The 23,618-nt window shown below is 37.8% G+C and overlaps 2 protein-coding genes across 4 annotated transcripts in view; both read left to right on the top strand.

Annotated features, from left to right (window-relative positions):
- NAP1L1 (nucleosome assembly protein 1 like 1) overlaps nucleotides 1-4,738 on the top strand; it is a 29,458-nt gene extending 24,720 nt beyond the window's left edge. For 2 of the 3 annotated variants that reach the window (XM_011374539.2, XM_011374552.2), the window contains 5 exons: nucleotides 409-531; nucleotides 1,193-1,222; nucleotides 1,734-1,781; nucleotides 2,784-2,854; nucleotides 3,541-4,738. In XM_011374539.2, the coding sequence (XP_011372841.1) occupies nucleotides 409-531; nucleotides 1,193-1,222; nucleotides 1,734-1,781; nucleotides 2,784-2,819 (237 nt within the window). In that variant the 3' untranslated portion in view covers nucleotides 2,820-2,854; nucleotides 3,541-4,738. Of the gene's footprint in view, nucleotides 1-408; nucleotides 532-1,192; nucleotides 1,223-1,457; nucleotides 1,554-1,733; nucleotides 1,782-2,783; nucleotides 2,855-3,540 lie in introns of those variants that run through there. The other variant, XM_023521016.1, reaches the window with a different exon arrangement.
- Nucleotides 4,739-16,990: 12,252 nt separating this feature from the next.
- On the top strand, nucleotides 16,991-20,664 carry PHLDA1 (pleckstrin homology like domain family A member 1). The gene is made up of 2 exons (XM_011374527.2): nucleotides 16,991-18,227; nucleotides 18,660-20,664. Exon 1 carries the CDS (start codon nucleotides 17,074-17,076, stop codon nucleotides 18,199-18,201), a length of 1,128 nt encoding a protein of 375 aa, XP_011372829.1. The 5' UTR covers nucleotides 16,991-17,073; the 3' UTR covers nucleotides 18,202-18,227; nucleotides 18,660-20,664.
- The last annotated feature ends 2,954 nt before the right edge of the window (nucleotides 20,665-23,618 follow it).

Raw genomic sequence — 23,618 nt, 5'->3', positions numbered from 1 at the left:
ATCCTCTGTGGTCTTGTATTATGTGTCATATACTTAATGTTATTTATGAAAGCCTGAGATTTTTTCTTACCGTCGGTGTTTCCAGTAACTAATGCTTTAAAAGGAAAATTGCAGTCATATAACAAAGTTGCTTTTTTTAATGCCAGAAAAAAAGCAATGACTAGTTCTAATTTTTTATTTCCCAAAGATTCTCTGAGTATGTACACTGGCCTGCTAACTTTGTTTTATTAAAAACCTGTAAAGCTAGGGCATATATAGATGACTATTTGATCACACACATAAGCTAGTTTAAAAATGACGGGGAATTAAAAGTGAAATTGAGTTTCTTCATAATTTAAACCCAAGAGTCTCCCATATGCCAAATTGAATAACCAAGTTATTACATTTTATGCTTTTTTTCTTAAATAGGATGATGATGCTGAAGCTATCCTTGCTGCAGACTTTGAAATTGGTCACTTTTTACGTGAACGTATAATCCCAAGATCAGTGTTATACTTTACTGGAGAAGCTATTGAAGATGATGATGATGATGTGAGTGAATCTGAATCCTGCAATAAAATCATTTGGTGAGGGTATGATAGTCAGAATTGGTGAGAGATTTAACGAATAGATGTAATTTTTAGAAAGCAAGACAGACTAATGCAATCAGGATAATTACTGATGTTCTGTAGATTACTTTCCTTAATTTTTCTAAATGGGTCCTCTTTATATTAATTAGTAAAACTTTACTATGTTTGATTAGTGTTAAAGATCTATTATACTCTTGTCTTTGACCAAATGAAACAAACATAGAACTTTTATCTGAATGAATATTAAATTACATAAGGTAAAATTATGCTGCCCCCATATGTTTTGGATCTCTTTACTGCTAAATGGCGATCAAATAGGCTTTAGGTCTTTTTTGTGCAATGTGTTTCACACATAAGTACAGGCAAGTAATATTTACAGTGATAGTTGTATTATCATGTTTTATCCACAATTGTACTATGCTCTAAATTTTCAAATTGTCAGTTTTAATGGCACTGAGCTGAGTGATTCCTACAGCAATTGCCCTTTTTAAAATTTATAATGAGTCACCTTAGGGAAAGTATTTTTCCTTTTAGGTATAAGTGAATACAATGATGGATGAAACTAATGCTGTTCTCAAATATTTGTTAGCTTCATTCAAACTTGATCCTTTTTCCTTTTTTAGTATGATGAAGAAGGTGAAGAAGCGGATGAGGTAATGTTTACCAAATGAGCCAATAATTCTCTGTCTAACACTGAGAAGCAAATTGAGTGACTTATGTATTCCTTTGCTATAATCATTATTCTGTGATATGGGATAACAACTTTTTTTTGGAAAAAATTATGATTTTAGAATTCTACAGCCAAACAATGTATGTATAAGGTTTCAATAAATAAATTGCAAAACTCAGAACATTTTTTTTATTTCAAATAATTCTGTTCTGCTGCAGGGTTATCAGCTCTTTGAAGAAGTCAAAAGCTGCAGTAAACTTTTTCAACGTTGGCTGCAGTAAATCTTTTCAATAAAAGCTATCTGGATGTCTCAAGTTGTGTTGGGAAATTTTTCATATTAGAAGCTTTCAAATTAAATTGCATTGTCACCAAACTCTGTAATCATGAAAACCTCTTGACCTATAGAGTAACTTGTATTAAATTCTCCCTACATTATGAGCCATTTCTTGCTACTGTGTACCTACTTCATGGATGCATTTTGAACTTTAATATAGGAAGGGGAAGAAGAAGATGAGGAAAATGATCCAGACTATGACTCAAAGGTGAGCAAAATCAGTGCTACATTCTGTTAATTTTAAGGCGGGTTAAATAAAAATTGGTGTTTACAAATGTAAAGTTTATTTTTGTCCTTTAAAGTCGTAAAAACTCATTGACTGGAGATATATTAAATCCACACTGGCATTTCAATAGTACATGTAATTTTGATGCACCTCTCTTAAACTTTTATTTTGGGTTTTGACCTTGTATTTTTCATAGTTTCAGGCTAAGTAAACCCTAGGATTCTATTTCAATGGCACATAATTGTAGATTTCTTTTTTTTTTCCCCTAGTTTTTTAGAAACATTTTAAATTACTTATAGCTTGTGGTCTCAGGTGGTTTTTCCTTTGAAAGAAAGCTTATAAATGTCAGTTTTTAAATCATCTGAATGCAAGAATGCTTGGGAATAGGGTATCAGTACCATTAGATTCTTCCAGCCACCTTGTTCTCCATCTCTCAGGAGTCCCAGTCTGTTATTCCTGGAATTTGTCACATCAGGGTTGGTAAAGGCCTTTATCCTCCCACAAAATACATAGTGCACTTTTATCAAGATTCATTTGAAACTTGTTTTCTTTTTAATACATTCATTTATTTGGTAAATACTATAAAATATTCAGAAGGTACTTTAACCTAGTGCACAGGAAAGAGAGGGTAGCTAAACATCAAATTAAGTAGTCTCACAGGTATGAATCACTCATTATTATGAATGGAATCAGTATTTTTGAATAACTGATCTATAAAAGCAGAATCGGTAATATGGCTAACAAATTGCTTGATTATTTAACTTTTTAAGATTATGGCTCAGGGTGTCTCATGGAGTTCATTCTACAGTGTAAAATTGGGACTTGCTAATGTTTGAATAAATTAATTGCCATCATTGCTGTACCCTTAATTTGGCAAAAATTTTGACAGACAGTGAGATAATGTGATTTTAAGGTAATTAATTACTATTGAAAAATTAAGCAGGGTAGAAAAAGATAGATTGACTTGTTGTTTTCCTTTAACAGAAGGATCAAAACCCAGCAGAGTGCAAGCAGCAGTGAAGCAGGATGTGTGTGGCCTGAGGATAACCTGCACTGTAATAGCCTAAACACAATTATTATTTACTTACAGCCTTATGTTTTGTATATTCTTGGTAGACTCAGTAATTTTTTTAAAGGAAAGGAATTGATATTTTAAAGACCAATTTGTTCTACCTAGCATTTTAACTTTAGTTTTTCTGCCAGATGTGTTGAATGCAGAAATTCTTTCACACATTTTCATTCATTGCCACATAGTTTGGTTCTTCTGGAGTATTTTTATCGTGTAACTATTAGATTACAGTTATGAAAATAAACAACTGTTAAATGAAACAGATTTTTTGTTACGCTTTTTTTTTTCCTGAAGAACCAAAGTATTTTTTCAGCTGGTAGTTAAATGGGTTTAGATTTGCTTGCACAAGCTTTGCCTTCATTATTTTGTTTTAGAAATGTAGTGTTCATACAAAGACATTTCATCATTTTAAAAAAACGAAAACAAAACTTGTTAGAACAAGTATATGGTTAAGAATTTCCAGTAAGACTACATGTATTGACTTAGATTGTTAATGGATTTTTGTATTTTAGGTTACATAGTTAACTGTAAAGAACCCTAACATAGTAGTATGGTTATTGGTTACCACAAGGAGGTGAATAAAACCTAGTATTATCAGAAGTTAAGCTTCATTATTTTAATTGTACTTTTAAATTTAACTTCCATTAACTAAGCATCTTTTCTTTGTGGTAGGGTCTACCTTCTGCTTCCCTGGAAAAGGATGAATTTTCATCATTTGACAAGCCTATATCAAGTTTTTTTGTTCGTTTGTTTGCTTTTGTTTTTGCAGCGTAAAATAAAAATGTCAAATATAATTTTAGTTCTCACAAGGTAATGTCTTAATTTTGTACTAATTCAGGTAGAAGCAGTCATAGCTTTAATTAAGTGTTGTACCTAGAGTACTATATTGAAGAAAAGGATGCCAACTTTGGAAGAGGTGTACTGCATCTCCTAGTAAGAAAGTGTGGAAAAGAAAGACAAAATCTTAATCTTAAATGATGTAATTTTTTTTTTAAAGAAAAAAAGTTAAGGGTTTTTTTTTTTTTTTTTTTTGGTTAGAATGAGAGGGCCCCAAACCTCTATAGTTCCAATTCTTATTGCTTAAAATATGTTATTTACCCATGCTTCTGTTTACTATGTATTAAAATGGGTAGTACTGTTTACTTAACTACCTCACAGATGTGTTATGCATATTAAGTTAAATTTTATGAAATGTTTCTCAACCTTATAAAAACTTAAAAATTTGGACCTATTTGCACCACGAGTCTGATATTCAGCATTTTATTCATTCCATGGTTTGATAAACTGGGAAACAAAGATTAAGTACTTTATTCTGAATCTGGTCAGATAACACTTTGGCTCCTATTTTAATAGAAGTGGATGGATAACTATTTCAAAAGGTCCAAGGATTGTTTTTAGATATTTTAGTTATGACCATGTTATAGAGATCATGGGACCAAAAAGAAAAAAAAAAACAAACAACACCATTTTTATGGGGGGAAATGCCATTAAATTTGAGACTGTAGAGCCACCTTTAAAATACCTCAGGCTAATTACTGTTATTTTTTTTTGTGGTGAACTTAAAAGCTTTGGCAGTGAGGGTGGACTTAAGTGGATTGTAATTAGAGAACAGCTTAGAGTTTCTACTCTTAATAAAATTATATAGGTTCATTTTTAGAGATAATAGAGCTTCCGTTTTGAAATTTTAATATGAAGGTCTTGGAACATGGACACATTTTGTTATTTGCATCGTACTATCCATTCTGTTTCTGAGATTTTAATTAACTACTGGAAATCCTTAACCGACTGCAATAGTTTGTAGGGGGAAAAAATGCCATGAAAGCACCTTATGTTTTTCCTCTTAGTTTTTGAATGATTTTGGTTGCTTTGATTAGACATTCTGTGCTGATTTTTTTGTGTGTGTGTGCCCATAGCTCATTTGAACACAGCTGAACTTAAAAAAAAATTTTTAATCTAAACATAGGATCCCATTTTTAATGAACTTAAAGTAGCAAAACCACTGTTTTTTTAAATTTGTTTGGGTTTTTTTAATTCCTCTAGGAAATAGCTATTGCCAAAGTGAAGGAGTAGATACTATTTTGTCTTGTTATATAAGGGTAATGTGGTTGCAGAGGAATTGTTCTCTTAATAAAGTTGGAGTTTTAAGAGATATCAGTGTTCATCTGTGCCATTTCTCCATTCTGAAATGGTTCTATTCCATTCTAGAAATTTAAAATATGTAATTTGAAATCCTTAATAAAATTTGCATTTAATTTTATAAAATGTACTCGTGATATTTTGGGTGGTTTTTTAATTTAAAAAGTGACTGTACTTTTTTGGAAGAACAGAGTAGAGATGCTTAGAGTAGGCTATTCTGTGGTTAGTCCACAGTGGCCCATAAATTTGAATAATTTCAAGTTGCGAGCAACCTCCCAAGCCCTGCGAAATGAAGTTTGTTGTTGGAAGACTAGAAAGGAAGGAATTCCACAGTTCTGCAGATTTTATTCTGTTAGCTATAGCCATTTTGAGACACTTAAAATTTTGTCTTTCCATTACATTTTCTGTTTATAGTTTTCTCTAGCCCAGGCACTGGCTACCAGGAAGTTCTCACTTTTTCCCTTCAGAAATTATAAAATCCAATATGATCACCTACAAATAATTTGAAAATATTTTTTAACATTTTATGGTCATTCAAATATGATAAGCAGAGAACAACAGATCCATAAATTGATTAGTTTTTAGTTCTCTAAATTGATTAGATTGGACGTCTGCAAGTTAAGTTTATGTAATTTCTCAGAATTATTTTACCTAGTTCACCAAAGCAGTATTTGTGACAAAAATTACTTGTGTGGAATTGGTTTGGAGTAGTACTTAAGAAAAAATGGGATTCTACCTCTATTTCCTTTTTAGCTCATTTAATAACAGATAAACCTGAAAAGGAGACAGTAGCTTTGATAGAAATGTTTTCATTCTGTGGATAGGTTAATAACATTGATTAGTAAATGATGTCCCCTAAAATAACTAAATTAACTTTATATTACTGCTCCTTGTAAGACAGTATGAATTTGTGGGTTTATCTGAGTCGTAGGCCATTCCCATTTTTAAAAATAAATACAAAACTTTGAATTATTTGTGAAAACCTCATACCATGCAGAAATATTAAACTAATATTCAAATATTCTTTGGATGCTTGGTTTCAGGGCTTGGTTTAGAATTTGAGTCCATTATTTAGGTTAGTCTTATAAAAATTTAAGCCTTTAATTTTTTGACTGTTTAAATAAAGCCAGATGTTATTTTAAATGTACAGATTAGATGGATAGCTTAGAAAGAAGCATACATTCTTTATAGGAATCTTAGAAAGGAAAAATTATATGCCAATTTATTTTTTAAACTGCACTGTATATATATTCAGTAATTGTAAACTGGATTTTGTTTTAAAAATGTTCATAATTTAGGTAATTTGCTACTTAAAGCACTAAGTCTAATAGCTAAAAATGTGAATGATAACTGAGATTAACTTATAGCTGTATAGTGATTTTGTATACTGACTTAAAAATTCAGATATTAAAACTATAACTTTGATAAAAAGCCAAATTCTTGGACTGATTAAGAACAACTTACTTGACTTCAGAGAAATGAAAACATCTTTGTTGTATTGTGAAATTACTTAAGGTTAAGTGTTTATCCATGAGAAAATTGATGTATTTAGTTAATTATATTGTCAAAAAATACAATGTGCTTTGTATCTTGTGTTTCTTCCATTTGACATACTGTACTTTTAGGTTTTTCAGTTTAAAAATTAAGGTTTTAACTAATTTTAAGTATAAAATAAATGAAACTGAGTATAACAATTTAGAAATAATAAATTGCCAGCAGGAAATAAGTCTTTAATCCATTTGTTTAATTTTGATACTCAGCATAAATTATTGCTTAAAATCGGTGCTTTTCAGTTCATATATTTTCAGCATAAAAGCAAGAAGGACGAACTGGGGATAATTGATCCAAAATACAAATGCCAGAAGTTGACATCTCAGTAAGAGTTAACGGTATTAATATTAATAATTTTGCAAGTCATAATGAAATTAATCCGTTGTGGCTCTGAACTTTTCATGGAGTGGTAAAATGGTTTCTGCCAGAATATGCATTGTGTGTGAGAGCTTTTAGTGAGAATTTCAAGGATAAGTAGTGAGGGATGGAGCCTATGAGCAGAAAGCAGTTCAGGTGAAGATACTGGAGGAAATAAATGAAGGTTCTTAAGTAGGAAATTCAGGGTATTGAAAGACTGGATGGAGAGATACAAGGGGCCATGCCATGAAAGACAGCCTTAGAAATCCTTTTAAAGGGTTTAAAACTCTGAAAACCACTGTTCAGGGTATTTCAAGTGAAGATGACCTTGCCATGAAGATAATTTTTAAACTAAGATATGATAAGACTATTGAGAGTCAGCCACTTGAAGGTAAGAACATACATGCTGGAGGCCTCAGGACTAGAGACTAGTTCTAAAGTAGCCTACCTTGTCAAGAATAAGAGGTGAATTTCCTTTTTAAAAAAATAATGGATTCAGGGTTACCTATGATGAATCCTCTTAAAGTCAAGTTCCAGAGTTCTTTTGCGGGGGGAGTGCTTTATCGATGTTTCAGCTTTTCTCTAACAGGAATAATAGTTGAAAGAATCCCTGTATATTTTTAAATCATTTGTTGATTTATATTCTTATGCATAACAGTATTTTAAAATCTTTGACAAGGTTGCGGGCATTATGCCCTTTACATTCTAAATGCTGTTTTCTCACTACAAAGACATTCTTGTAGAGAATTTTACTATGCAATCACAATTCATTTTGATGCTTAAATCATTCCAGATTTGACCAGTGGTATCCTTATGAAGTTCCTATGCACTTGTGTTGTGTCTTATGTCATTTGAGCACTTAACTGTAGTTCAGCTGAAAAAGACTTGGGGGGCGGGGATCTCATCTTAGGCTTTTCCTGTAAGGATCCCAGGGTTTTTTAATGGGGAATGGTATTTAGAAACCAAGTCTGAGTGTTGGGTATGCTTATTTCTGGGATGTCCTTGTTTCTAGGTCTTATCAGGCGACAGGAAGTACATCCAAAATGACATACAGTGAAGTACTTCACAGTTTATCCAACATAATAGGATTCCAAGCCTTACCCTAGTCCATATTGGTAATTACCTTCACATAGGTGGAGTTAGTAGCTGATCCAATTGGGAATCGTAGGCAAGGTTGCTCTACAGGAATAAAAAAATGAATAAAAAATAGAAAAGATCTAAATTTAGACTAAAACTTTGTAACCCATAAATGACTAAACATTTTTAATATAGGAATTAAATGATTTATATACTGGGTAGTAGAATGCTTAAACATAGGCTTTGGAGTCTGTCTAACACTTGTTCTTTCAGGCTTAATGTTTTACTATGACATTCTCCAAAACACCAAATCGTAATTAGCCCATCCTATACATCCCAAACATCTACCTGGATGGACAGTCTAGGGGTGGACAATGAGACAGGTGTTTTGAGAGCAGATGTGATTTTAGGCTTGGATTAGGCCCATTGATGTTTCAAAAGTAGAAGCTGAATCTGTTGTCTGCTGTTCAGTTGGTTTGGTGAGTAGACCTAGAACCTTTGGAGCATCTTCGACATAAACAACCCAGCCCGTGTAACCTCTCTTTGCACTGTTTCAGCCCTGCTTGGCTGCCTTTTCTTTCATTTCCTGCCATATGTGCATATATCTTATTGATTCAAAATAGAGTCACCTTTTTATTGAATTAATACTCTGGTTCTTCATTTCTGAACTGAAGTACTCTAGAGGTGCATGCTATTGGATATCCTGATTTTCAGTATTGGGCTTGGAAGATGATAGGTATACAGCAAATTTTTGTGTACATAGATTTCTTAGGATTCATCTGGACTCCTTCCAGTCTACCACCCATGATACTATGGGACCTTGTAACAAGTTACGTGATTGCTCCTCAGTAGTTGAATCTTAAGTCAACCAAGATAGTCCAAGATCCTTTGTAATTATCACAGTCCTACATACTTGAGTCATTTATATTGAGAAAACCAATGAAACAAAGCTGGACTGTGTATTGTTCTGTAAACTCAGTGGGACTATTAGAACTTGGAGAGTATTATCAGTGGTTGTAGCAGATACCCAGTACCACATGACAAAACTACTGCCAAAACTTAAAACATTGACAAGATTTCCTTTGCCGACTGCTTGGATAGTTCATTTTTGCTCTGCTGAACAGCAGGGGCAGCTTTTGAAGGAGAGGGAATGAAATCATCTGAAGGCTCTTCATGTACAGATGGTTGATACTAGATGAGACTTCAACTGGGACGTGGCCAGAACTCTAGATGTTGCCTCACAGGAGAGTGGTTGGTTCCCAAAAGTTAGGTAAATGAATCTCTTTTATGACCTACACTGGGAAGTCGACTCTTCTGTACTCTATTCATTAGAGTCAGCCACAAACCCACCAATGCGAGGGGACTGCATCTTGCTGGAGGAATGATGGCAAGTGGCAGGTATAAAATAACCATTAGGTATAGATTTCTAAGGGTTCAGAGGAAAACTACATTGTTATATACTGTTAGCAGTGGAGTTCAGAGGAAAACTACATTGCTATACTGTTAGCATTTAAAATGGGTGGGACTTTTGCTTTTATAGCATTATAAGTCAACATTTCGAAACCATGTATTTAACCACTTAAGATAATAGAAATAATCCTTAATACTTGTTTGAGGATGGTAATTATATGTAAGGATAGAAGTTGATTGGTGTTGGAACCAGTATTTCTTTGGCCTCTGAGAGACCCCTGCACTGGCTTCCTGCACATATTCCTGTGTGCACAAGTGGTTAAACACTTTAAGCTACAGATATCAGAATATCAACTTTAGAGACCAGAGTTAATCTGGACTTAATTTTATAGTTATCAGAGGTTTCCAACCCCTGGTTTGCTGTCCTGGGCATGGCATATGGCTTACACATTGTTAAAGTTGCTTTAGTGTTTGAAATGGTTGCTGCAGCTCGACCATTATATCCAGGTTCTAGGCAATATGTGGGGTGGAAGGAGGCCAAAGACTCCTGGCACCTCAACTATCTTTAAAGAAGAGGCTATGATTTGTTCTTAGAACACCCAAGAGGCTGGTAAATGTAGATCTGGACATCTAGAGCCGAAGCTGAGTTTGTTAAGAATTGGAGAATGGAGGTTGAGATTACAGTCACATTGGCCACATACACTGAAGAGACAGATTTATGAAAGGATTATTTGATTGTAGATTTCCTGGAACACATGAGGCAAATAACTGCATTTCAAAAATAAGTAAATGAGCCCCAGAAAGGTAATTGAGTACACCCCCAAGGGATGCGTTCTGACAAGTCCTAAATCTTCAAGAGTTCTCACTTTATGTTGCATAATACCTTTCCTAGAACCATCCATACACAAATGAGGTTGAGACAATGACTTAAAAATGTAAATAGAATCTCATTAGAAACGAGTTTCTGACCTGTGAAGGGATGCTAATAGTTATTCAAATAATAATGATTTACTTAAGTCAGGTAGTTATGAAATTGTGTAGCAATTTTGTTGCCTTTAAAATGGATATTGGCTGCTTCTGATGGGTTTAGCGGCAATGTGGAAGCTTGCCATAAAAAGATTTCCTGGGTTTCTGTCTGGTAAAAACATCCCTTTACCTTTCTGGGCCTGGCTACCCTACAGAATTGTCTCATTTCATCCCTTTTACTCTTTGGTCCTACCTGTGATGCAGTTTCCACCAGTTCTTAGTCTGCAAGCCTAAGTTGTTCTACAGTAAACTTTCCATTTACAGCACCCAAGCAAATTTATCATACTATATCTATTTTCATCTTCTAATTTTTGGAAAGAATTAATTTATACTAATTGCTTTTACTTCCTCAGTAACACCTAAAAAAGGTCTTTGCTCATTTACTGAATTTTTTTTTTTTTTACAGATGTCAATATCAAATTGAATAGTCTCCTCTTAGACTATGTGCTATGATATAATCGAACACTACCAAAAAGAGTTGTCTTTGGAATCTGTTCCCTTAAATAGAGAGGTTTGCCCAAGTGGCTAGCCATCAGACATTTGAGTTGCAAAGAACAGGAGCATTTACTTAGTTTGAGTAGAAGAGGACTTAGGAAAGGGTATTGGGTGCTTTGGGGCTCTCAATGGAGGGCAGAGGCTTGGATGTTATTCAGCTACGGCAATGGCTCAAACTAAAAAGTTCACCAGTGCTTCCACTGTCAGTCACTGTAGAATACCTGATGCTTCTCTACTGGCACCCCTGAAGATCCAGAAGTCAGAGTATCAATACTTAAGTAGTAGCAGTTTTGTGACATCATAGGATTGATTCTTCTAGGTCTCCTTCACTGGGCTACCTCTCCTTGTTCAAAGGTGCTATCTCCTATGTGCTGAACTTATGGCAAAAAGAAGAGAGCCAAACTCTGCTCCATTTTATCCACTCATTATTCATTTGTCACTTCAAAGCTAATATTACCCTGACATGTATCTAATGCATCACCAGACTCTCTTGGACCTAGTTACTTGTTGAACGTCTTCAATAAAATCTATGCAGACTGCCTGCCCTGTTTTGAATAATAGCAATGTATTTCCAGCCAGAACTAGCATTTAGTCTCCTTTGGTTTAAGTGCTGTCGATCAGTCGATCAGCACTTACTCAGCCATCTCCTGTCGTCATCCATTGCACTATTAGGTACAATGATGAAAACATTGTCATCCAAGATATTAACTAATCAAATTGGAAGTAGGGAAATATGATTAGGAACGAATTAGCCAAAAGAAATCTAAGAGGTGGGATTTGAACTGGTCTCTTGAATGGTTACAGAGGATTTGGGAAAACACGGCACAAGTAGATAGTGGAGCTCACCGTGTTGAGTGGAAGAAGTGTAAATTGTAAAGGTAAGTAAGACTTGCTCTGTGGAGGGTTTTCCATACCGAGGTGAAGAATTAGAATATTCTTATATACAATAGGAGGTAATTGAAAGTTTTCTATCATGTTCTAGGACAAGAACTGATAGCAATGCAGCATATAGAATAATATGAATTCAATTGGTTGGGCTATTACAAGAGCATGGATGAGAGAAATGAGGACCTGAATTAGGCTAATGGCAGAATAGGACCCAGCTGATTGATTGCTTGATCTACAAATGGGCTGTAATAACAGTTTAAAAACCTTTGAATAGATCACCTTTTACTTAACTGACTTGCTCTAAGCTGTGTTATACAAATTGATCACTAGGAGGCATCAGTTCATCAACTAGTAATGGAAAAAGGAAGGCAGCCAGGCCAACACACCTAAGAAATCTGGATACTTATGTATTCAATTGAAGAGAGTTAATATTTAACCTTTACAACTATGTATTTTGGAAGATAGAATCTGTAAGATGGATTTTTACTGAATAGTATTTTAAAATGAAGAAACGTATGGCTAAGAAGTCTAAATTGCAGTCTGAATGTGAGCATTTATATACTAATAAGGGTAACCTGACATTTTCAAAAATTATTTGGCTTTTAATTATTTCTTGAAAGACACTCGAACTTTATCCAAATTTTTAATAATATAATCATTGTCATGAGTTTTTACTGTAAATTGAGAATTGGGATGTTTATAGATTTAAGATATTATGTTTTTGTAATTGAGGTGTACATGAAAGTAAACAATAACTTTCCAAGTTCTGTTAAATCAAATGTCTTTAAGCCAGTATAGGTTAATGGACTTCTAAGAAGTATCTGGCCATTTAACTACTCAGTAAGAGAAACTGCTACCGATTAAGTTCCATTACTGTGTTCCTCATCCTTTGATTACTCTTAGTTGAAACCATCAGGATGACAGTTTATATAAATACCTCTCAATATTAAAATGCATGTTGCTTTGAAAAGTAAGACTTAGATAGCATCTGTAGAATAAATAGCATTTAAGATTCAAAAAGAAGCCTAATGTGTAGTATAGATTAAAAATACATACATACCAAATATGTATTGGAATGGCAAGTTTTGGAAGTTTCTTCATAGTCTTGTTACAGTTTGAAAAAATTTTAAAGTGGAATACATTATGAAAAATCTGTCAAAAACATTTAAAGACATTGTTTTTCTTTATATGACAGGGCCTTCCGTTTCAATTTAAAATTTCTACATATGTTGAATGCTTACTATGTACCAAGAATCATAATAGGTGAGCAGGATACTTCAAAACAATGATCTTTGTCCTCTTACATTCTATAGGAAAGGAAAGAGAAATAAGCATTAGGAATAATAATGTTACTTAGTATGTTAGGTAATACATGTTATGGGGAAAATTAAGGGGAATTGGGTGGTTGCAGTTTTTAGAGTAGCTAGGGTAGGCCTCATTGAGTGCACATTTGAGCAAAGACTTGACTGCCGTGTTGAAAATAGATTATAAGACAACAAGGTTAGAATCAAGGAGACAAGTTAGGAGGCCATTACAGTAATTCAGGGGAAAGATGATGGTGATATGGATCATGGTGGTAAAGAAAGAAGTAGAGAGAAATTGATGGAATATAGATGTAGTTTGAAGGCTTAACCGATGGGATTTCTTGAATCAATTTGTGGGTTAGGTATCACGAAAAATGAGGGAAGGATTACTGCAAGGCAGGCATGCTTCTAAACATCTGTAGTCCTGGGACGAGTACAATGGAGACACCAATGGTTAAATATTTAAAAGTTCTGTTACGTGAAAAGACATCCAGTGCTCCTATCTTGACAGATATACTTTCATAAGTACCTGGAGGGCCAAGTTTGAATTTTCAGATTCTTAAATTCCAGTGCCAGAGCTGATCTTCAGTCCATGTCCCACCTTCCTTCTCTTCCCATCTCTAACTTTGAATTGTATGGCAAGGGGTCTCCTTCGCATTGTGTGGACAACTAAGACTGTATCTTCAAAGTTTTCCCTCATCACATATCAGTGCATGCACTGGTGGTATAATGCATACCCTGGAACAATCAAGGCCATTTAGGCCAGGGTATTTAGAATTCTGAGTACCTATAGTCCAGAATTAAATGTCATTTTGATTCTTCTAAAGCTCAGCGCTCTGGATAAGGTAAGGGCCTCTTTTGGCTTGTTCTAAGGGCACTACTGCTCCAAGGTTTTAACCTGAACAACTGTCAGATGGAATTCCCATCATCTGAGAAGGGGGATGCAGGTAGAGATCAATCGGGGTGAGGAGGTAAGCTTGGGAGGGCATATGTCAGTTCCTTATTAGATTCCCAAACAGGAGTTAGAGAAGGGTGAAAGGAAAATGTTTAATTTGCAGTAATACTGGCCTAGAATATATCAAGCAAGACCGAAGGCTGTTTTTCACCACAGCCATTCTAAACATCTAAAGCTGTTTTAAAAACCATGAACTTTAAGTGACTCCAGACCCTTATTGAACCAATTCCATCCAGAAGTTTGTTTTATTCCATCATATATAAACCTATGGACTCCATCCTATCAGAGTGCTATTTTTCAAAATTTTTTTTTATTAGCAAAAGTTCTATGAACCCTGCTTTCTATCCCCTCAGACTTTTTCCTCTAGTGAACTACCCAGTGAATATCTTCACTAGTATGTGTTCCCTTGCCCTATGTGTTAGTATTATATTTTTTATCTTTGGTACTCTTTGTTATATTCTTTGGCAACAAGCAGTTGGATGTATGTATTTTGGAGTCTTTGGCATATAGATGTTATTGAAAATTATGAGACTGGATGTGATCTACAAGGGAGTGAGTGTAGATAAATAAGAGAATCAAAGACCAAACTCTGGGGCACTCTAGAGTATTAAAAGATTGAGGGGGAGAGGAGCAACCTGTAGAGGAGACTGAGACAGTGACCGAGGGAGTAGAAGGAAAACTAAGGGTAATGTCCCTCAAACCAAGGGAAGAACTGTGCTGAAAGGAGAAAATGATCAACTGTGTCAGATGCTGCTCATAGTCAACCGATGCAGCCAATTGTAAGACACAATTTGAATTTGCCATTTCAAATTTGTTTACTAAAGCAATAATTTTGTTAGCTAGCTTTCTAAACTTTAGTCACTTTTAAGTGACATTTGTAGATTTTCATTATATCTGCAGCTGAACTTCTGGTGTTTCTTTGGAAACAGCTTTTTTCTGTAATTCATTTTTTTGTATGTGAATTTATCTCATTGCTAACGACTATTTTTGTGAGTTGGTGGTGACTGGTGAAATAAATTACCATCAGAGTTGTCACCAATCTACGAGATTCCCATACTGCTGAGATTTCTAATAATCAATGCACTGTGGTCAGAGAGCACATCGTAGACTGACTTCTGAGCTGGTGGTCATGAAGGCACTAAGTCGTAAAATACCCAACTAGAAATTCTGAGTTTTAAATTCTCTAGTTATAATAAGTGCTTTTGAAAATCATGCTTGTTGTTCAGACATTTTGAAGCAATTTAGATAGAATGCATTTATTGCACCTGGATAAACTACAGATTAGATAACGCTTTATTGTTTCTCCTAAAAAAATGGCTTGAGTTTCCAGATTACATCTTATATTTACCCAGTCAGGTTGTATTGCATCATTTTCTCACATGAAATGTCTTCCCCAACTACACCTGCCATCAGGAACTCTGAATTACAAACTTGAAATATTCTTTCCAAATGAGCTGAAGAATGGCATTCTGTTAAAAAGATGAACAGCTGGTCATGTAGAAATTCTCTGGAATGCTCACTTGTCCTACAAAAGCAAGGGAAGAACTAAGATGTTAGGCGTGGTGTTTGTTATTGGTACACAGAATTGCTCTTTTTTTACATAATTTTACTAGAAATCTTCATGTAATTTTAATAACTGCCTTTTTTCCTTAAAAGACTGCTAATTCATTAACAATATGAAGGCCTTGAGAGCCAGCCAAGTGTATTTCAGTAGGATTAACTTTTCTTAGCATGACACAAAGCATTTTACTCTTGCTTTGCTCTCCACGCTCATCGCTCACTTCCACCCCTAATGAGTTCTTTGTTCCAGCCATATGAAACTAGCAGATGAGTTAAGCTCTCCCTTCTTCCTTCTTGGGCACAAGCAGAAGCCTTTCCTTTTACCTTGGCCAACTCTGACTTGTCCACCACTGGTTCACTTCTTTGTGTGATTCTTCTTTATATCCTCAGGGGAGTTGAGGGTCTCTGTTTACAATGGGTGACTTTCCCCACCAAGAGGTTTAGTTTCGGTTTATGTTCTCTGCTTTGTTTTCCGGAATTTCTACAGAAATTGTTTGAATGTGAGTAGGAATCAGGGGCGAGTACAGCGTTACCTTCCCCAGGTCACAGATAAATAAGATTACAAAACAGAGATCTGGCCCGTTAGGAGTTTGCAAAGAAAGGGACCCGCAGACCTGCCATTTGAAGAGCTTAGCTGTGCCTTGAAGTGTGGGATCTTTCAGCACGGGACATTCCCCAGATTTGTCGTTGGGATTCAATTACTGTTGTGAGATGTTGCAGACTGTACGGATGAGTCAAGAAAGAAGCCGGAGAGCTTGTGTCCTGGGTGAAGATGGGCTAGTGCCTGCGCTGCCGGTCGAGAAAAGGACGGCAAGATGCCGTCTGAAATGGTTCCACCTTCCCTTACCCCTCCTAAACGGGGCAGATGGCAGCACTATTGCTTTAACAACAATTCTCTGTTCCAAGAAGACCTAGTTAATGACCGTGAGCGAATGTGAATGTAAAGACACCGTACCCTCTCGGCCTTTGTGCACTGAGATGTTTACGAAGGAAAGCACACTTCTGTGGGACTCTGCGGCTCGCCAGCCACATTCCCAGGCTCCTTGCTCGCTCAGGCCTGGACACTGGCTCTGAGGGCTCCCCGCGCGAGTCCCCAGGGCTGGTTCCCGAGGGCAGAGAGACAACTTGGCGTTCCAGGCACAGCCTGGTACCCGTACCCGCCGCGCAGCCCCATCTTCATAAGTGAGGCTGTTAGCGGACAGCCGCGCCGCCTGGAGAGAGGAGGGACGGTGGGGATGGCCTCTCAGCGCCCTCCGGGCGTCGGCATGTGTTGCCGGGCGGCTGGGGTGCTCTCGGCTGTCGCCGGTGGCGGAGAAGAGGAGTTTCCGGGGCTCGGATCCCCGCAGCCATCCCGGGAAGGAGTGCGGAAGCGAGTGGGCGGTGAGAGGCGGAGCAAAGGGACGCGGGGGGCGTGGACGCGGCCGGCTTTGGAAAGGCCCCAAGTTAATGAGGCGTGCGCTGGCGGCAGAGCGCCTTTCGGAGCTGGGCTTTCCCCCGCGGTGCGGGCGCCGGGAGCCGCCTTTTCCGCTGGGTGTCACTCGGGGGTGGGGAGGATGGCCCATTCAAAAGCGCCGCGAGGCAACCCGGCCAGTGCCCTTCAGTAAGCGCTCGCAAGAGGACGGCAGAGGCCGGGCGGCTCGCAGTTCTGGGACCTTGTGGCGCGTCAGGACGCGGCTGCCCCTTTGCCGGGACCCCGAGCCTCTCTGCTTCCTTCGTGTTAGCCTCCTCTGCGCGCTCCGGGCAGGCGGCCGCGGGAGCCGCTGGGGCGAGGACGGCGCGCGACTGCTGCTGCTGCCCCCGGCCCGGGCGGCTGGAAGTGGAGAGGCCGAGCCAAGCGGCGGCCCCCTCTATGCCGGTAGGATGTTGGAGAGCAGTGGCTGCAAGGCGCTGAAGGAGGGTGTGTTGGAGAAGCGAAGCGACGGGTTGCTGCAGCTCTGGAAGAAAAAGTGCTGCATCCTCACTGAAGAGGGGCTGCTGCTCATCCCGCCCAAGCAGCTGCAACACCAGCAGCAGCAGCAGCCACAGCCCGGGCAGGGGCCGGCTGAGCTGTCCCAACCCGGAGGCCCCGCTGTAGCCAGCCTCGAGCCACCGGTCAAGCTCAAGGAATTGCACTTTTCTAACATGAAGACCGTGGACTGTGTGGAGCGCAAGGGCAAGTATATGTACTTCACTGTGGTGATGGCCGAGGGCAAAGAGATCGACTTTCGGTGCCCGCAGGACCAGGGCTGGAACGCCGAGATCACGCTGCAGATGGTGCAGTACAAGAATCGCCAAGCGATCCTGGCGGTCAAGTCCACGCGGCAGAAGCAGCAGCACCTGGTTCAGCAGCAGCCCCCGCAGCCGCAGCTTCAGCCCCAGCCCCAGCCCCAGCCCCAACCCCAGCCTCAATCCCAGCCTCAGCCCCAACCCAAGCCCCAGCCCCAGCCCCAGCCCCAGCAGCTCCACCCGTATCCACACTCGCACTCGCATCCGCACCCGCATCCGCATCCTCATCAACTACCGCACCCGCACCAACAACCGCTCTCGCAGCCGCACGGCCACCGGCTTCTCCGCAGCACCTCCAACTCTGCCTGAAGGGGGCAGCACCCGGGCCAGACAAGGTAAGGTCCTGGCAATTCCGGCTACCAAGGGCCGTTCGGAGGAGTGGGTCTCTGGGGTGTTAGGAGCAGTAGGAAGCGTGTTCATGAGTTTGGGCTCTAGGGTGGAAAAATTATTAGTCATTCCAAGTTTCTAGGGAGGTGGAAAGAAGGGAAACAGCTGGGGCCAGGAGACGGCCGGGCAGAGAGGACAGGGTGGGGACTCTTCTTCCAGGCAGGGAGGCCTCGCGGACCGCCTCCCCGCCCACTCTAACCCGCATTCAGTAGTGCGCATCCCAGCGAAGCTCTTACTCTCTCCGTGTCACAAGCGCCACTCAACTGTGTCTGAGCACTTGAGGGAGCGACCCCGGTGTCTTTACGAGCACACTTTGTCCGCCGCACTGGGTCTTGGAGGATTCTGAGCCACCTACTTCATTCCCTGTCATTTCTTTCCAGGTTTTGAGGACTTGAGGAAGTGGGACAAGCACCTTTCTATTGTCTTCACTTGGATCGAAAACAAAACAGTCTCCCCGCCCCGCACCAGATCAAGTAGCTTGGACATCACCCGACTGATAACTTGCGATTCCTCTTAGTTTTCTGCATACTCTTCATCACAATGCAGGAAACGATTTTGAGTCCAGAAGGCTTTATTTATGAACCTTTGAAAGGATCTTCCAGTATGGTGGACCTTCTAGGAGCGATGATGTACTGTAATTTTATTTTAATGTATTTTGATTTATGATTATTTATTGGTTTTTTAAAAAAATACTTGTTCAAAGACATTTCTGAATGCAGGCCGTTTTCCAAAAAGGAAACTTTGTTTTCAAAACCTTATTCCCTAGTAAATTCTAATCTTGGAAAAGAGTAAAAAAAGCGGTGGAGAGGAAAACAAGAATTCATTCATTCATTGATTCATTATTCCTAGGGCATTTTCAGAACATCTGAAACTTTAATTGTTATCCCAGGTGGTTGAAATTAAACTCTGTGATATGTTTTTTTGAGTTTTTTTTTCCTTAGACATATTTCGTGTAGAATAGAAGTTTAAAGAAGCTAAATGTTCAGAATTGTGTAACTGTGAAAATCTAATTGTTCTTCTGAAAGGAAATCAGTAGTAATGTTACCTAATTCAAAATATTTAAAACATAACCCAACTGATGGCAGAGGGATCTTATCTGGCATTTGTGGTAGGCCTGCATTTGTTGTAGGAAAAGCCTTGCTTATGTTATCTGTGTGTGAAGGCTTTAATTAGGAGAGTTCTATGATTTCTGAGTATGAACGCAGTAGGTGTTTTGTTTCAAAAAACATAGTGGGGGTAAAGGGAATCATTTGACTTGTTTGAGAGAACATTTGTGCTCTGTTCACACTAGAGGTTACCCTTCTCCAAGGCCTTTGCACACTTTACTTGAACCATATTTTCTTACATTACTCTAGAAGCATACTCTAGAATCTTAGAGTTTAAAAATACAGTTTATAAATATTTCAAAGGACTAGGAGTTATCATTTTTTATTTCCATACTGAAAATAATGCTGATCAGAGAAACCGAATGTTTTGCTTTTTATTGTTCTGTGAGAAATTGGTGGGTTATATGTTTTGTTGTTAGGTTAGCTAAACTCAGAAAATGAAGAAGGACTGGATAAACACTGGATTTTCAGTAAGAAAACAACTCCAGTTTTGTTTTAGCAGCCACTTGTTCAGGAGGGGTGGGGAGGGGAGGATGTGCTTTTAAAGGTAGAACAAACCCTCTTCTGTGTTAAAATGAAAAGGATGGTCAAAATCCACAAGGGCAGATGCTACTTCAGTTTAAAACTAGGCATAGATGATACCAAATCCTCTTGGGGCTGAAAATCACTTCCTATCTGCATGGCTTTACTAACAGGTCTCTGTCTTCCATTATCTTTTGTCCCACGAAATCTTGATCAAGATTTTTCCAGCATCCAAATTGGAATGGACAGTATCAGGCCACTGCTAAGTTATGTAGTCAAGAAATGAAAACAGAATTCTATGCTAGAGGTATCTTTATTCTCCCTCCATTTAGAAAGGAGTTTCATGGTCAAATTACTTTCTAGTGCAATATTTAAATGATGAAATTTTGAGATCATAACTCTAATTCAAAAAGTTGCAGGGAAAACTGAAAACTGGAGCAAATGGCAAGCAGAACTTAAGTGGATTCCCACTTCCAGTGGCTGTTTAAGTTATGGCTGTGAAAATAGGCTGCAAAGATTTAAAAACTTATGTATGTATAAATAAATATGATGGGCAGCTCAGAGAGCCAGATCTAAAGAGTCCTTAAGTCAGGTTTGGTTCAGCTTCTTTGGAACCACTGTGGTACCTTTCAGATAATGCCTCATTATACTGTAGTTTTAATGCATGTAAATCATATAATACCGATTAACTACAGCTTTTTTCCAGATAGAATGATTTTTCTTTCAAATTCTTGTGCTATTAAAAAAGTAAAATCCATACCAAGCACTTTTACAATTGATTCATGTAGGTGTTTAAAAGTCATTTGTATGTTGTTAACTTACATATAGGCTAGACAGTGCCATTAAAAAAAAATATGCTGGCTGCTGGAATTTTTATTTCCACAGTGGCTATGGTTCTTATTGGGGCTACCAGAATCACAGTCCCTTGTCTTGTCTTTCCACAGACTTCAGTCCTTGGTCTGTTGTGACATTTGTGTTGAGTCGACCTGGTTAGTGACTCTCTAGTCTGAATGCTTCTTAGCATTTAACTGACTGTGAAACCTCAGAAAAGAAAGGATTGGAGTAGGACGGTCTCTGTTGTTTGACACTTTGGAATTATTATAGTTTAATAATTTTTCCAGAACAAAAAAACAGTATGCTTAGCAAAGCCGAACAAAATACAAATAAAAGTCATTTAGTGTGTCAGTGGCTCTATTCTACCTGTAAGAAAATGATACAAACCACCTAAGGTATTACAAGGCCTGACAAATCACCTTCATGGAAAAAAGGTGAAAATACATCTTTCAACCCAAGAAAAGGAAGAAGGAAAGGGCAGGTCTAATAGTAAACCCATCCCTTAAATAAACATAAAATGTAAAAAGTTGGAAAATTATAAAAGGAATGTCCCATCTGGAAACTGAACTTTTGTTCTTGAACTTGTGTTGGCACCAAGCCTGGTACACAGTGAGCTCAATTACTATTTGTTGGGACAAATGAATGAAAGAAGGAAAAAATGTGTAACTCCCCAGCACACAGGAGGTAGTTTCTCTTGCCTCACACAGTACTTCCCTTACTCACTCTCATGTCATTCCCTGAGAACAACTAATACTGGGACAGGCTGCACAACATGGCGAAGCTCCTTAGGCATACTTGCTTAGCGGAAATCACAGATCTGCGTATGCCCTACAGGGAGTGCTGAGATCAGAAAGTAAGTGGTTATAAAGGGCCCTTTCAAAATGAACATTTCCCTCAGAGGAAGCTGCGATTCTCTCATCTTATAGAAATTGAACCAACTTTATGATTTCACTTAACATTTTTTTTTCCAATGGAGGTAAAAAAAAAAAAAAAAAAAAAATTCAACTCTTTGCTTAAAACAGTTCCCCTCACATGAAAACATTGTCAGGAAGTCCGCCTTAAATTGAAAGACCTGTTTTAACTCTTCTGCTCTCGTATACCAAACATTCTATTTCTCTTAAAGACTCCTCAGTTTCAATCTGACATTAAACAAGTTTGTTGCCAGTGTGGGAGTTCAAACACATCATTTGTTTTCTGTCCCCAGGAAAAATGACTTGGTTTTAGCTTAGCTCCACGTGTTTACAATGTCCTGTTCAATGGCAAGAAAAGGGGTCTAAGACTTGACTGAAATAGGGGTAATCCCATAGAATACCGAGCTTTGTAGGATGAGAATGGGCCTGTGAGCAATCATACTCTCTCTTTTTGTGAATATCAAACAAATTTGTTTCCGCTTTACCAATAAAATGCCCTCGGTAGAATAAAATTTAAATTTGGAAATTATAGAGCTTGATGTTAAATCCATCAGTGATTCTTTCAAGAGAAATATATACATTTACCTAAAGTAACCTAAGATGTATTAATAGTGGAATTGTGTTGGATGGGTTTTTAAGAACGACTTTCTAAAGTTTGGACACAGTTTGAAGGGTGACTTTTTGATGTGCAGTGTTGAACAGCTAATCTAGATTTACATAATATTGGATGACAAAGTGAACTGTGACTTTGTTGGCAAGACATCTGTCAAATGGAGTATAGGATCCATCACAGTTTTCTTAGAAAGGGCATTATTGTCCAATGAAGAAAGCAAGACTCTGGGTCATTAGAAGCAACTGCACAAAAGCTAGAGAGATCTATTCCTACCTGCTCTGAAGCTGGCCTTCTGGTGATCAGCTGGATCGAGGGGAAGTAGACTTTAATAATAGGTGGTCCTTCCAGATCACTGTATTTATTTTGAGAAGAAAGATAAAACAATTGTCTGTTGCATTCCACTGTCAGCTTTCTTCTATAAGTTTCAGAATACGCAAATGTCAGCTTCTGAAAAACAAGTATCACCATGTACCAAATGCTTTACTATCACATTCGTGAACTTAGTGTGGTCATAATTTGTGTAAATAAGTCTCTTAAATGATTTTGGAGAGATGTGATTTATTTTTCGTATTTCAAAAATGCATTCCATTTCAAATAAAGTATCTATTGAAATGACCACTCTGTGAACCTTTTGAAGGCCATATTCACCTAGCAAGGACACTATGCATTCCTATGGGAGAAAGATTCTAAAGGGCTTGTCTGTTGTAAAGGCCATGAACATTCTGGGAAGAAAAGACCATTTTTGAGGTTGAAAATTTATTTTTAAAAACATTACCTGTGCATTTTGAATATAGCATTTAGAAATTCACTCAGATCTTTTGGTGAAATAGTTGCCTTTCAGAATGGTAATGAATTTGAATTGAATTTTCCATAATGCCCCAGAGGATGAGAAATGGTTCCTAGTGATTAGCTTGAAGGCAATTCCCTCTTGAGTTCCAGAGAGATTTTAGTCCTCCTTCCTCTCTTGAGAGGGTATAAAGCCTTTAAGAGAACCATCCTTCAAACAAATATCTATAAAGCTTCCTGTTTTATGTAGAGAGAAGAGAGACTTGATTCTTTAAAGGAAAATAGCATAACTTTTATAATCTCCATTAACATCTAAAAGCCTTTAAATCGCAAAAGATTTTAAAATAGAAAATTTGAAGGCAATTTTTTATCCTTTAGCGTAATCTTGCACGGACAGCTTTATTTTGCTACATGTTTTTTGTTTGTTTGTTTTTTATTTTTTAAATAAGAAGTGAAATCTGAGAAGACAAACTACTGCCATTGTGAAGGCACTTCAGGGGTACTGTGTGAAATAAAAGTATGTAGTAGATGGTAAAGCATGGTTGGTAAGAGCCAGGATTTGAGAGT

Source organism: Pteropus vampyrus, unplaced genomic scaffold, assembly GCF_000151845.1.
Source record: "Pteropus vampyrus isolate Shadow unplaced genomic scaffold, Pvam_2.0 Scaffold9, whole genome shotgun sequence".
Taxonomy (NCBI): Eukaryota; Metazoa; Chordata; class Mammalia; order Chiroptera; family Pteropodidae; genus Pteropus; species Pteropus vampyrus.
Note: the sequence above shows the minus strand (reverse complement) of the source record. Positions and strands in the feature narration are given on the sequence as shown.